The sequence below is a fragment of the Cyanistes caeruleus genome, chromosome Z (assembly GCF_971803275.1).
Source record: "Cyanistes caeruleus chromosome Z, bCyaCae1.hap1.1, whole genome shotgun sequence".
NCBI lineage: Eukaryota > Metazoa > Chordata > Aves > Passeriformes > Paridae > Cyanistes > Cyanistes caeruleus.
Genome location: NC_141732.1, coordinates 25510997 through 25526660, shown reverse-complemented (window position 1 = coordinate 25526660; position 15664 = coordinate 25510997). Strand labels below are relative to the sequence as shown.

General features: G+C 40.0%; 1 protein-coding gene across 6 annotated transcripts in view; it reads left to right on the top strand.

Moving 5' to 3' along the window:
- The window catches only part of ZNF608 (zinc finger protein 608), a 106389-nt gene that overhangs the window by 73893 nt on the left and 16832 nt on the right, over nt 1–15664 (top strand). For 3 of the 6 annotated variants that reach the window (XM_086867149.1, XM_086867150.1, XM_023944414.2), the window contains 6 exons: nt 541–628; nt 1119–3570; nt 5348–5765; nt 6309–6481; nt 7395–7548; nt 8812–8893. In XM_086867149.1, the coding sequence (XP_086723275.1) occupies nt 541–628; nt 1119–3570; nt 5348–5765; nt 6309–6481; nt 7395–7548; nt 8812–8893 (3367 nt within the window). Of the gene's footprint in view, nt 1–540; nt 629–1118; nt 3571–5347; nt 5766–6308; nt 6482–7394; nt 7549–8811; nt 8925–9858; nt 10127–15664 lie in introns of those variants that run through there. The other 3 variants (XM_086867153.1, XM_086867151.1, XM_086867152.1) reach the window with 3 other exon arrangements.

Below are 15664 nucleotides of genomic sequence, written 5' to 3'. Positions count from 1 at the left end.
GTTTGTGTGTTTGGATATGAGTAATTTCAAGTAAACAGAAACATCATTATCATGTTGTTCAAAGCAAAGCAGATTATTCTTCTCAGTCACCTTCTGATTTAAACACTGTAACTGGTGCTTAGTTTATGCTGGCCGGCTGCCAAGTGAAAGCAATTATGTGCAATAATAGCAAAATTAAGAGGTGAGTGTTGCTGTTTTACAGCAGGACATGGCAAAACCCATTTCCTTCTGTCAGCTGTATCTTGATTACACACACACACAGTCACACAGGCAAGCTGTCTTACACACACACATGCGTGCACAAATTCATGTTCTTTGTCGTTTGCTGTCTTTCCTGTGTGGTTTTAACTTGAGGTCACTGAAACCAGAAAAGAGGAAGAATATAGACCAGAGTGTTTGAAAACAAATGAGAGTAAACGTTTCACTCTGTGGGGGAAGGACAGAAAAAAAAAAAAAAAAAATAATAAAAGAATAAAACAAAAAGTCTATCCCAGTTATTGTTCTAACTGAGATAATACTTTATTTTTTGCTCACTGACAGGTGTCCTGGTGGTAAATGTTACATGGAGGAACAAGACTTACGTGGGAACGCTGTTGGACTGCACAAAGCATGACTGGGCCCCTCCTAGGTAGGCAAATACTCTGAGTCTGTTTTTTCTCTGCTGTATTTAAACCCCTAATCTCAGGCAAGAGACTGTACAGAGATTAATAAAGCACAACCGGTTATAATTGAAAACATGCACCAGTGAAACGAGTAGTTCTCTATTCTGTGTGAAACATGGGGTGGAAGCTCTTCTTTATTTTACTTTTGTATTTTTGAGAGGGAAGGGGAAATACATGGGATTCAGTCAGAGAGCAGTTAATTTCAAAATTTCTGTAAAAGGCATTTCTGTAAGTTAGCAAAATTTTTTGCTCCACTGCTGTAACTAGGTGGATATGTCCTTACAATTTTTTTCCTTATTTAATGACTTTGACGCTGTGACATTCTCATTTGTCAGAAGGACATCTTTTCTTTAACATGTGTGAAGTGTCTCTTACGGGACGTGGCAGTGAGATTTTTTGGGTTTTTTTTTTTTTTTAGTTCATGACTCCTGCTGATGAAATCTGTTGTTTGTACAGGTTTTGTGAATCGCCAACAAGTGACCTGGAAATGCGTGGAGGACGGGGCAGGGGAAAGCGGGCAAGGTCCGCTGCAGCTGCGGCTGTGCCTGGGAATGACGCGAGTTTTGCAGAGTCCAGAGGGCTTCAGAATAAAAATCGAGGCGGTGCCAATGGGAAGGGGAGGAGGGGCAGCCTTAACTCAAGTGGGCGCAGAACACCCCCAAACTGCGCCATGGATGAAGTCAAAGCCAGCCCCTCGTCCACAAACAAGAGGAAAACTAAGCCTCCTATGGAGCTGGATTTGAACTCCAGTTCAGAGGACAATAAGTCTGGAAAACGCATTCGTACTAACTCTAGAAGCACTCCCACCACCCCACAGGGGAAACCTGAGACTACTTTTTTGGACCAAGGCTGCTCTTCTCCAGTGCTGATTGACTGTCCTCACCCCAACTGCAACAAGAAGTACAAGCACATTAATGGATTACGTTACCATCAGGCTCATGCACACTTAGACCCAGAAAACAAACTGGAGTTTGAACCTGACAGTGAAGACAAAATTTCAGACTGCGAGGAAGCACTGAGTAATGTGGCACTTGAATGCAGTGAGCAAAGCACAAACTTGCCAGGCTTTGATCCACTAAAAGCACCGACATCTCCTTCCTCCATTGCTACCCCAGGGACCCCCAAGGGAAAGAGAGAACTGACCAGCAATGGCCCTGGTTCAGTTATCAGTTCCAAAACTGGCAAAAATTCTGGCAAAAAGAAGGGTATGAACAGTGAACTGAACAGCCTTCCGGTAATTTCTAACATGGCAGCCACACTGGATAATTGCTCAGTAGCAGATGGCAATTTGCAAACCGAGATGCCGAAATTGGAGGCTGAAGGGTTAATCGACAAGAAGAGTTTGGGTGATAAAGGCAAGAAATCGAACAATTGCAAAGTGGATAAAAACCTTTCCAAGCTGAAAACAGCCAGGCCCATTGCCCCAGCGCCAGCACCAACTCCTCCCCAGTTAATAGCTATACCTACTACAGCCTTTACAACCACCACTACAGGGACAATACCGGGACTGCCCTCTCTAACAACTACTATTGTTCAGGCTACACCAAAGAGCCCTCCACTGAAACCCATTCAACCAAAGCCCACAATTATGGGAGAGCCAAGCACTGTAAACCCTGCTCTCACATCACTCAAAGACAAAAAGAAAAAGGAGAAGCGAAAGCTGAAGGACAAAGAAAGCAAAGAGACGGGCAGCCCCAAGATGGATTCTAAGCTGGGGAAGCTGGAGGATTCAAAAGGGTCTGGAAAAGACTTATCTGGACATTTTTTAAAGGACCATCTCAACAAGAATGAAGTGCTAGCTAATGGACTGTCAGAGTCTCAAGAGAGCAGGATGGCAAGTATTAAGGCTGAAGCTGATAAAGTTTACACATTCACAGACAATGCGCCCAGCCCTTCCATAGGGAGTGCCTCCAGGATGGAATGCAGCACTTTGGTGAATGGACAATCTGCCATGGCCCCACTGCACGTGTTGACACAGAATGGCGCAGACAGCACGGCCGCTAAAACCAACAGCCCTGCTTACTCAGATATTTCTGATGCAGCTGATGATGGTGGCTCTGACAGCAGGTCAGAGGGCATGAGGTCAAAGGCCAGCTCTCCATCAGATATTATTTCTAATAAAGATGGTGTTGTTAAAGGACATTCTTCAACCACAGCACAATCAGCTCAAGCAAAAGAGTCTCATTCTCCCTATTACCATGGCTACGATCCTTATTATTCCCCGAGTTACTTGCACTCTGGACAGGTCAGTGCCCCAGCAGCTGGGAACAGCAGTACCCCACAGGGGATGAAAATTAAAAAAGAGGCTGAGGAAGAGTCTGAAAAGAAAGAGAAGGCAGAATCATCAGATGCCAAGAAAAGCGAAAGCACTTCCTCTAATTTGCAGCCACAACATCAGTCAGTTATAACTCAAAGACACCCTGCACTTGCTCAGTCACTTTATTATGGACAGTATGCCTATGGGCTCTATATGGACCAAAAGTCCTTAATGGCCTCCAACCCTGCTTACAGGCAGCAGTATGAAAAATACTACGAGGACCAGAGACTAGCAGAACAGAAAATGTCCCAAAGTGGGAGGGACTGTGAAAGGAAGAATGACCCTCCCATGAAGGAGATTGGGAAGGATGACGGCAAACAGAAGAATATTCCATCTGCCACTATTTCAAAGGCCCCTTCAACTCCAGAGTCCAGCAAAAATAACACTAAAATAGGATCAGCGGTTCCTAGCAAAGGTGAGGAGACAAGCAAATCACAGATCCTTTCCAATCACCAGCAGCAGCTTCAGTCTGATACTTTCAAAGCCAAACAAATGGAAAACCACCAGCTTATAAAGGAGGCTGTGGAGATGAAATCTGTTATGGACTCGATGAAGCAAACAGGAGTAGATCCAACCACAAGATTTAAACAGGTGAGGTCACAGGAAATGGAACAAGAGTGTCTTGGTTTATCTTTTAAGTCATGTGAGTTTTTTTGGTTTTTTTTTTTCCAATTCTGATACGTTCTTCTACCTCTGCAGCCAAACAAACTCCACCATCCTTTTTTCATGCTGGATGGTATTGTAGTCTGTGAATAGACCAACAAACCTTCCAGTTGAGCTGTTTGAAAAGAACAAAAAAAATAAATTGAAAAGTCTAGTAAGGTGATGACTGAGAGCAGGCTTAAGACCTGAACAGACTATTTTAAATTATATGCATTAATAAAATAGAATTAAATTTCTCTTTTCCTTGTAAATTCTAAGCAGTTTGCTTAGTTCAGAAATGAGAAATTTCAAGCAAAATAAGCAGCTTTCATTGTGAGAGGACTTAAAGTAGATTCGAAACATGGTTTGAAGTGTTTCTTTTTTGTGTTAAATGACAGTTGGCATTTACTAAAGATGGGTGAGCTGGTTCTTTGAAGAGTTGGCTTAAAGCACAGCTCTTTATCTTAACCCAAGGTGACCTTTCTGAAGCAGTTAAGTTCCCCTTCTCTCCTCAACCAATCTCAAGCCCCTACAGACCTACACAATGGATGAAATCCTCTCTCCATTGAAGTCAGCAATAGTTTTGCCATTGACTTCAGTGGAACCAGAATTTTATCCAGTGGCTTCATGCTGACCCTCCGTAGATGTCACATTGCCTTCATTTGAGGCAATGCGACTCTGTGCTCTGAACTGGAGCCTCAATGCTTGATGCTTTCATGTTCTGGTGTATGGTACATCCCAGACTTCACCCTTACAGGCTGTCTTTCAAGGTACAGTGGGATCAGGGGAGTGGGAGTAGAGAGCTCTAAAGGAAGTGGGATGGTACTGACCTAAGTAGGAGAAGATTTCTGCTGATTCGAGTGAGTATTTGAACCAGACTGTCCAAGCATTTAAGTTGCTTGCTTCTATTTCTGTGGCGTGTGCCATTAATGTCTGTCAATTGGAGAAAATGTTGACAATTAACTCTTGCATATCCTGTATTAGAAAAAGAAGTCCTCCTGTTACTTCTGCCTACTGATTTGGTGTGATGTTGTAACAAACTCCCCTCTTTAGTTCTGTAACATCTTTATAAACTGGTCTGTGTATTGTATTACGTAAAAAAGTATTTACAGTGCCCAGTACATGTTCTTTAAACCATGCAATCCTGTTCCAATAAATACTTGCCCATCTGTAACTTTAAAGATTGTCAGCCGAAAAAGTCTGCTTTAATGTTTGACTTCAGCTGATTCCTGGATGTTTGTAATACCAGAGGCAGCATTAGACTCTTGCCTGACAGATCAGCTTTTCATGTGCATTGTTCCAGGTATTCTAAGTGCTCTGGCATATCATTAGCCAGCTCTAATTTTGTGGTTCACAGATACTTTTTGCTCTCTAGTGGGAAAAATCTCTCTGTGGGCTTTAATTAAAATGTTTTATGAATAACATGGTCTCAGAACTTCATTACATTGCATATGTATTTCATGATTAAACTAGTTAAAGGCATGAAGAAGGATATAAGATGAAGCAATTGAATTAAATTTTGATAATAGACTCTTGCTCCTTCATGGGAATATTGGTTTGACTTTGAGCTCAAGGCACTCCGTGGCAAGCAAACCTCTCCTCTATGTAATGGGGATATTGTATTAAAATAACTATTAAAAATACATTAACTGAAATGTGGGAAATATCAATAACAAACTTAGTTCTATGTCTAAGTTCAGAACAATTTTTTTCTCTTCTGCATTAGGATCCAGATTCACGAACATGGCATCATTATGTCTATCAGCCCAAGTACCTTGATCAGCAAAAATCAGAAGAACTTGATCGTGAGAAAAAGTTAAAAGAAGACAGCCCTAGAAAAACACCTAACAAGGAAAGTTCCCTGCCTAACCTTCCTGTCTCATTAGCAAGCATTAAAGAGGAGCCTAAAGAGGTCAAGCGTTCTGATTCTCAATCAGTGGATGAGAGCAAGATAAAAAACGATGATCAAAAGACTCCTGTAAATTGGAAGGACTCTCGGGGTGGTAGAGTAGCAGTTTCCTCACCAATGAGTCAGCATCAGTCATACATCCAGTACTTGCATGCTTATCCGTATCCGCAGATGTACGATCCCAACCATCCGGCCTATCGCGCAGTCTCTCCAGTCCTAATGCACAGCTATCCTGGTATGTATTCCCAAACCTGCCTTGCATGCCAGTTAACATTTGTGTCCTTGGGTTCAGTGAAGCCTGCATTTTAATACTTCTGTTAGTAGGCAGGCTAAATCAGAAACTTCGTGGGTGACGTTGTGTTGGTTGTGCTTCCACTGGGGAAAGTTCTGTAGATGAAACTGATTTAATACAAGATGTTCCTTTTATGAACTCTCAAGTTTCTCAACACTTGACAGTCTGCTGTTGCTGTTAGACTGACAGATAGTTTATTGCCTATAAAAATATTCTAAGCACTTACTGTCAGAACCATTATAGTTACTATTCCTTTTACTTAAAGAGGACCCATAAATGTCTGAAATGGCTATCAACTCAACCCTCTTTATAACCTCCATTCATCAGGGTAAATTAGGTGATGAAATTGAAGAGCAGTGGTGCCATTTGAAAGTCATGTGATCTACTTTTGATGTAATTCTCTGTTCTGACATTGTCTCCTCCTACCTTGATACAATCAAAATGTAAAAACAGTAACTTGATGTGGTATTTATTGTTTACCCGCAGGGGCCTATCTCTCTCCAGGATTTCATTATCCAGTTTATGGGAAGATGTCAGGGAGAGAAGAGGCAGAGAAGGTCAATACCAGCCCAAGCATCAATGCAAAATCAACCACTGAGTCCAAAGCACTGGATTTGCTCCAGCAGCATGCCAACCAATACCGCAGCAAGTCACCTGTTGTAAGGCTTCATCTTTTCTTACTGAGGATTGTCACATACAGGAAAGGGTAGAGGAGGATCACAGTTGTGGGAAGTACACAATCTGGCATCAAGCTATGAGTGCATGATTCTTCTTTATAGTACTGCTTACAATAAAAGCAATTTATAGTCAGAATGCTTCTGTGGCATAACCTAGAAGTAACACACCTGACACAGTTCTATGCTGAGGTTTCCTGTCTTGAATGGATTCAGTATAGAAATACAGATTCAGAGATTCTTCCTGGTGCACAGATTTTTGCAGTTAGACAGGAACCTCCTTTTATTTTTGGGAACTTAATGAAATGAGAAGTTGGTCTATGGGGTTTGATAATATCCCCTCCTTGTATTTGCCAAGCATCCACATCTTCCAAGTAGCTGATTACCAGCCCCCATTTCTGAAGATATACAAACAGGATTTACAAATACTGTAACAGGATTTACAAATACTGTAACAGGAACAAATACTGTTGTTTCACTTTCGGATAAGTTGGTGCTGGTTTTAATTGTGAGCATGCCACTGCCTCTCATTCTATTTTCTAAAAGGTCTTCCTGCTATTCAGTCGAACTTGATCCCCAGAGAGCTTTAGAAGGTTGAGCACCTAGGTTATTCAGGCATTGGCAAGCCAGCCGAGCTTCAGGGAGCCCAAAACCAGAAGTCAGTGTGTTGTCTTCAAGATGGCAGTGTGTTGCTTCAAAATCTTTGTGCCTTGGGAAACCTTCCAGAAAGATTAGTTTCAGATAAGAATCAAGTGCAAATATTCCAGTAGAGATACTTCTTCAGAAAAGGTAGCTTCATCATTTGTATTCAAAAGGTTTTTGACAGGTAGTAGCACATGGTTTTGTAGTGATTTCATCCCTTTTAAAATTCTCACATCAGTTTTCTTTCTGTTACTAGCCTGTGGAAAAATCACCAGCTGAGCGTGAACGGGAAGCAGAAAGGGAACGGGACCGCCATTCCCCTTTCAGCCAGCGGCATCTCCATACACACCACCATACACATGTTGGAATGGGCTACCCCCTTATACCTGGGCAGTATGACCCATTTCAAGGTGAGCAGAAAATTGTCAATGGATGGGATTAGCTTGCCTCATGGAATTGTTGCCTTGACACTGGAAATTGTGCCTACATGAAGCATTTTGAATAGAGAACCCATTGTTAGAACAGAAGAGCTCTACAATTAGGAAGAAGGCTTGAAAATTTGCAGCATGTACTAGTAATAAATTAGTAACTTCATGCCTGAGAAATATCAAGTTTTGTTTCCAAAACTGGGTGTCAGAGCATTATTAAAGATGAACCAGTTAGACTGTCATCCACATGAACATTTTGATTCCTCCTGCAAACTGACATTAACTGGCTGAAAGGCAGTAAAATATCCAAACCAAACAACCTCCTTTTTGTATAATTAGGGTTGTGTAAGCAATTGAGGAAGTGTAGCAAAGACAAAAGCTTCTTATACTGAACATATTTTATGTACAAGGCATTGCAGTCACAAGGGTTTGTGCTTGTTATAATTTGACTGTTTGAAAGAGGACTCTTTGTATTTTGGCAAATGCCATGTGCAAAGTTGCAGTCAGAGAAAAAGCAGCACAGTGAGATACAATTTATTCTCCCTAGGCTTTATACCAGTCTTTGAATGTTCTTTCTCTAACTGTGGACTCTAGCTGAATTAAAAGGAGGTTTCCTCCCATGCAGCAAACTATGCTACAAAACTACGTGCTACCACAGTTGGTGGCTAAAATGACATTTCTTCTTTATGTTGACTTGGTGCTTCAGCACTTATTTTTCCTGTGTAAAAGTCTTGACATTTCTCAGTGTGATACAGTGATTCCGTATGCCTTTTGGGATGCATTATGCTTGTTCAGTAACAAAACTGTAAAAATGGTAAGTTATTAAGAAAGTATTGTATCCTGAGCAGCTGGCATGTTGTTTCTGTAATTCACTGTGACTTTTGATTTTTGTTGTTTCCTGGTACCTATTATTTCTACTGAGCTTCTTATTCATGAACTCTCATATAAACCACTTAGCATCATTCAGTGCAGTATTTGGAAAGAAATGCAGGAAGTAGAAATGCTGTAATTTCTTGCAGAATAGCTATCAAGGACAATTCAGTTTATTACAGAAAGGTATATTGATCATACTGGGCAGACTGTCTTAACAACATTGCCTGAAATATTTGTCATTCATGTAGTGTTAACCCCTCCTGCATTTTCTGGTTGTTTGCCTTAGTGATCCTTCCTACCATTTCTATGATCACAAAAATCCATTAAAACCAGAAGTACATCAAAATTCCTTTGTTTCTTTTTTTCTCTCAGGATTGACCTCTGCTGCCCTTGTTGCCACTCAGCAGGTGGCTGCACAGGCATCTGCATCTGGTATGTTTCCTGCACAAAGAAGGTAAATAGCCAATAAATTATATATTATAACATAGAGAGGAGAAAGAAAATCACAGATTTTTCTAGCCTGATGGGTGTGCATTTCCTTGTATGACAGTTTTTAAGGTTGAGAAGAAACCTGTTACTCTGGGTTAATTGCAGTTTTATTCTCCTTAGAATGACATTATGTCCTTAGTTGTGTTCTGTAATTGTAACATAGGTCATTAAGAAAGAACAAGTAGTCTGTCTTCTGGGATTTTCCGTAGAGTGTGTTTTAAAGATTGGTACTAAGCTAAAACAAGAGATTATGAACTATAATTTAAGATCCAGATTTTTAATAAAATGAGTTTAAAATTAATGTTCAGTTGGCTCCATGCATGACCAGAAAAACTTAGGATTTTATCTATTCTGCAAGTCTTCATGGCTTGCTGATCTTGCTTTTAGAGAGGTTTGTTTGGGAGACCATTAGAGATGGCTTTGTATTTAAGTTGCACACCCCTGTCATATATTTATATGCCTGAAAGCCTGTCAGTTATTTACTAGGTTGTCAAGAGGAGAACTTCTGTATTATGATGATCCCGTTTCAAGTGGAAAATTCCAAAGCATCTTTTAACATTAGGGTTTTGTTCATTGCTGGCATGTTAAGACTCAGTATAATGTGTCAAATGGAACCATGACGTTCTAAGTTACGGGTGTCTGTCTGAAAACTGGTGTTGAAACAAGCAATTATTTGAGGCAGAGAGGTCTGTAGCCTCGGAAGAGCTGATGAATGATAGGGTATCAGAACCCAGAAGAAAAATCCTGGCACAGGTTACTTTAGGATGTTGTTCCTGGCAGGGGAGGGATGAGGACAGGGCTTGCTGTCTTTTCTTCTTGGGTTAGAGAATACTTGCACAGATTTCCTTTCAAGGCGTCATTTCAAGATGCAGGAAAAAATGTGTGAGGAAAAGATGCTGCTTACTAAAACCTTCTTCTTTCTCTTTTCAGAGAATGATGAATTTGGGGATGAACATTGTCATGTGACTGGTTCACATGAGGAAGCGCTTTATTACAGACATCAGTTCCATGGTGTTAATTTGAAATGCCTTAATGGCAGGCAAAAACCAGTCATTTCATTTTTGTAAATTGCAGATTTTATCACAGAGTAACAAATGTTGCTGTAATTAGACTTCTGTTTTTATATATATATATATATGCGTATATATATATATACATATATATATAAAAATATATATATATTCTTTACTTTTTTTGTATCAGTACCAAGGCTCGCACACAGGGTCTGCTGCTAAGTTGCGAACCACACACTAAATGGAGATATGTATTTGTCATGTTTAGAAGGCGTTAACTGCAAAAGGCTGTTTGTTTCTTTTTTCTTCTTCTTCTTCTTCCTTTCCTTTTTCTTCTCTCTTTTTTCCTTTCCAATTGTAAATAAATAATGTTATGTATCAGTGTGCCTGAACCTTGCATACCCTTCTGGTATTTCCCACAAGCTCTCAGAGAGGCTAACTGTGATGACACTTTGGTACAATGTAGATGTCTATTTGGTGGTTCCTATTAAGATGCATCAGTGTAAAATGTTACTGTATTCACTGTTTCATTGTAATTGTGTATTGTGAAAAATATACCTTTGGAAGGCATGGGGATTCTAGTACCACAAAAACTGTGTTGTATATAATGTATAGATTTTAAATGGAGATAATGAGCATCTGTGAATAATGAAATGTCTTTTTTGATAATCTTGAATGGCAGATAACCTAATAGCCTGCATATGAGAAGACATCTGTGATTGTTCTATTACTTGAATAGTCCTGCAGTCTTTTTTTTAATGTTTACAATTACCCAGATTTAGAGGAGAGACTTTAATGCCATTACCTGTTTACTTGTTTTATGCTGTAACCTAGTTTATTTTATGTAAAACCTATATCAAATGCTTTCATTTTTTTACTTGCCTTAAATAATTTGGCAATCAGAATAATGAAAAAACTTTGATTTTTTTTTTTGTTCTGTTGGTTTGGGTTTTTTGTTTTGGTTTTTTTTTTTATTTTTATTATTATTTCTGGGTGTTCTTGAGCCACTTTGAAAGATGTGTCATAGCTGTAGATAGCAGAGGGTGCAGCAATGGCACAGCTCCTAGTCATGCTCCTGCTGGGCCTGTGCCATTGTCCTCTCCCAGCAGGCAGTGCAGGGTCCAAGCCAGATGGCAGATGGACCCCTTTCTGTTGACCCTGGTAGGCTCAAAAAAGGCCCATGGTAACACTTTGGATGGTATTAGTGGAACTCAAGTCTCTAATACCTGTTTTAGAGCAGCTCTGTATGCTATAAATTATAGGCAAATTTTTTCATATTATATCTGTATTACCCTTCCCCCAAAAAATGAATGGACGCCTAAAAACAGAGGACCTGTCAATTAGAAAAAAAACTTCCTTTGCTGTGTCTAACCTGCATTACCACAAGATAAGTATTTTACCTGGCTCTACCACCTGTTTGGTTACAATGCAGTTAACATAGTACACAGTAACATGAAATTGCTAATTGTGGCAAGAAAAAAAAAAAAAAATCAGATTTACTGGTCAGGTTTTTGAGGCTTTAACTTTTTTCCTTTTCTGCATATACCGGTTACATTGATTGTCAAAACTGGTTCTTAAAGTTTTACTGTTTCTTTTTTGTTTGTGTTTGTTGGGGTTTTTTTTGACAGGGTGAATTACTGCAAGTTAAAGATTGTTCTTGAAGTTGGTTACATTTCTTCTACCTTGTGAATACTTAATACAGAAGGATGAATTAAAGATTCCCAACAGACAAGCACACTTGGACTTTTATATTACTATGATGAATCTGCCATTAATATTGCTATAATTGTTTTATTTTTATAGGCATAAAATCAGTTTCCTTAGTGAATAGTTATAAGGTTTATTGATTTTTACTACGCATCATTCATCTGTGGCTTACTATTATTGTCTTGTTCTGAACACATTCAGAAGTCTCACAGTGGTGACATACTACAAGTTAGCCTCATAAAAAAATGGGAAGGAAGGGGTGTTTTCTTTGAAAAAGGGGATATTGTGAATGCAGGGCTCTTGAAATAATAAATGCCTTATTACTTCTATAGTAAAGGCTCAGATGACTTTTGTGTTGAAACGTGCCATTGACTTTTGTTTTTTTCCGCCTAAACATTTAACGCTACCACAGCAAAACAGATCTTATAAATTCACGATGTTGGGGATTTTGATTTAGTGTGGTTTGAGTGTCATAAGTAACTGGAATTAATTAGTTTTATTGATACAGGGTAAGCAACAGTTAAAAATACAATTAATGTTATAGTTTTATTGTATCCTTAAAGTCCGTAAGAGTGGCTGTCATCTCTTGCCATTTATTGTTTTCCTCCACTTAAGATTATCGTATCTTCCATCTACCTTCATGGCCTTCTTTTTGGTTTAACACTCACCACACTGACCTCCCTAAGGGCTGTGCCATGGTGAGTGTCACTCTGGTTCTCCCCAAAGCCAGAGGGTATCCACCCACACATCTGAGCACTGATGTGCAGCTGCCAGGGTCACATCACCGCTGTGTGAGCATCCAAAAGCGGAGCAAACTGAAGCAGTAATACAAGGAAGACAATTTATACACCTGGGAACTAAGAGCTGCAGAGGCTGGTCGCTGAAAAGGGGAAGCAGAAGTATCATGATACAGATACATTTGCACTCTGTTTTCCACCGGATATTATACTTTTTACTACCTCTAGCTGACCTCTACCACCCTGCCCTTTCAGCAGCAAACAGCAACCTTGCATCTGTCTTTCATCCAGATGTTGCTGGATGTCTTGCAAAGGTGAAGCAGGGCTTATGCAGTACACTCACTTGAGTTTCTAAGTCTGTCCATGTAAACATAGCTAGAGAAATAAAAGGTCTGTCAGTGCAAGCCCATCACACAGACTCAGAAACCCAGCCAGGGAGCTACTGTCTGTGATACTTGCAGTGGGAAAAAAATGTATGTGAACAGCAAGGGAGGGTGGTGTGCTTTTCGAGTTAACATGTAGCTCTAGGGGGTGAAACATGACCAGGGTCTAACCAACTGAGCTGGCTGGCTACCAAGGCCAGCCTAGAGGTGGTGAAAATGGGGGCTAAGAGAAACATAACTTCGGGTTTGTAATTTTAGAATTTCCTGGGGAACACCTGAGAAGTCACAGAAATAATTCATGCATCCCTTCCTTGCTTCTGATAGGTGCACTGATTGTGCTTAACCATTTGGTCTTGAGTCACAGTTGTCACTCTGCTGTCAGAACAAGGACCCTAAGGACATGAGTTTAGAGAGTCCCTGAATCCATCCTAAAACACACGTGAGGGATTGTTGATAGCATAAAAATTGGCGTAAACAAAGGACACTGTGGTGCCCTTCTACAGCTCTCCACCCTGGCTCTTCTCAGAGAACCAGAAAGAATCAGGCAGAGATTCATATTTCATATTTCATTCCTGGCATCAGAGTCTTGCCACTGTCAAGTGACAAAAGTACTAACAAAAGTATTGTCTTCATGCTTCTGTCTCCGAATCTCACTCTAGTGTCTGCTTGCCACACTCTCCACTTTTTTCCTCTCCCCTCTCTGTGCCATTTACCAGCCTAAGGAGCCCTCTTACATCCATTTGATACCATCAAATCTCTTATTTGCATGTCTAAAAGCTTTCTGCACACATTTGTGAGCTTGGCCCTTGATTAGTTCTCTCTCTTCCCTTTTATCACAATTTGTTGACCTGTGCCTTTATCTTAGACTGTATCAATATATCCTGCCTCTCTTTAGCCTTACAGTGTTTGGGAGAGAGAACATGTTTCAATTCAAATTCATATAGCATAGTTCATATTTATAGCTACCTCTTAATAATAGTGACAGCCCCTTGTAGATGATAGCACAAGATGCCATGAGTAGCTAGGACACTTGTTAGTCAGGAGCTTTAGGTAACTGACAAAAAACATTACAGTTTTTACAGACAATATTTTGAAACCATCCAATGACTCAAAATTGTGAATGATACGAAGCCCACATAGGAAGTCTGAGCCTTTATCTCCCTGCATCAGAGGGAACTGGAGACACACAGTCATTACTTAATGTGCCAGCTTTGTTCTGCTTTAGAAAGAGAGCTCTGATTTCACTTTTAGCACTTTATGTAGCTCTCTGCACTAAACACCCTATAGCATTACTGTGAACTACAGTTCTCCCTCGGGAAGTTTTCTTTTATCTAGGTCAGTATTTCCTAAGTCCTCGTAGCTTCAGCCTTTTTTCCAAGGTTTGCTTTATTTTTTTTTCTCTTTATTTTCTCTTTTTTTTTTTTTCATTCTTTTTTCTTTTCTTTTGGAGGGGGCCGAATCTTGCTGTTACCAAAAAATACAAGAGATTTTCATTAAGGATAGGAGACATCAGCTGAAGTTGTGCATGTTCCAGTGATGGGGACACCATTAAAATTCTTATACTAGCTGTTAGTAATTTCTGTGCAACATACGCTAAATAGGGCTTTCAACTTCAGTTGCAACTGTGAAATTTCTTATCTGGACTGATAAATTAGCAAACTTAAAGATTTAGCAAAGGTAATTATTACTTGCAGCCTAGAAATATTTGTCATGAAGAAAACTTAATCTCCACCTTAACTCAACAGAAAACTGTTCTAGGGCTGTGAAAGCAGATTTTGTTATAAACAAATGAACTCCTGCAGACCCAGCTGTAGGTACCTGTAGTTCAGTTCCAGTAGCCTCACAGATGTTTCAGCAGCATTCTGTGGTCATTTTGAATGGTATAATGATGTATGTTAATTAATTAGATGATATTTATAATATATTTATTTATATTTGAGTTCATTGACAGTAGGATGGTGCTTGCTTAGTGTTTTGGGTATAATGCTACAGGACTGCCTCATTAAACAGTGCAGCAATGCCTGATAAAAAAAGAGAATTAGATCAGTAGGCAAAGGTTCTCTGAAAGCCTGTTTAAACCCTTAATACAGGAGACTAATTTTAAAGCATCCATCTTGACAAGTAAATGACTTCGTTTCTTTTAATTGTTTCCAAGGCCCTGAGGGTATTACCAAGCCTTGCTCTCCCTGCCCAGCCTCCCACGGCGCTTCCTCTCCCCACCCCTTCTACGTGGCCCAGGACTCCCATTTCAGTCCAGGCTGTTCATCTCTGACTCGGATTTAATTTGGATGCCTGGGGCTACAGCTGTACCCTAGCTGCCTTGCCCCTTTTCTGGGGTCAGTGGGGTGGGACTGCCAGCCTCTAGGAACCCCCAGCCCTGGCTGCACCTTTAGACTGACTAAGAATGTGCAGTTTCTGCTCTTTAAGGGATTTGTGTTTAGGCTGTTTCTTACAGAATGTTATGCAGGGAAAAGGCTTCATTAAGACCCCTGCTAATATTTTCTTAAATAGACAAATAAGGTTAAAGAGAAGTTTTGTCTTTATATGTTTCAAATCAAGCAGTGGAAATGAGGTGTGGAATAAAAAGCCCCAGACTGAAGCCCCCTGCATAATTACCAGCCACCATAAAAAAAAAGTCTTTTTTTCCCTTATTTTTTAATCCTTTCCTCAACAGTAAAAGCTTGTATTTGAGAGTTCAAGTGACGCTAGAAATAACTTGAGGGTACAGGAGCATTTTTTTCTTCTCTCCTTCCAGTGCGAGTGACTGAAAGGGACAATTAGCTGTAAAAGGTTCTTAATATATGTTCTCAAACTATGTACCTTCTGTATACAGAACATGTTTCTCATTAATGAGCTCCCTATTCAGCAGTGGTTATCTCTGCTGCCTACTTCAGCA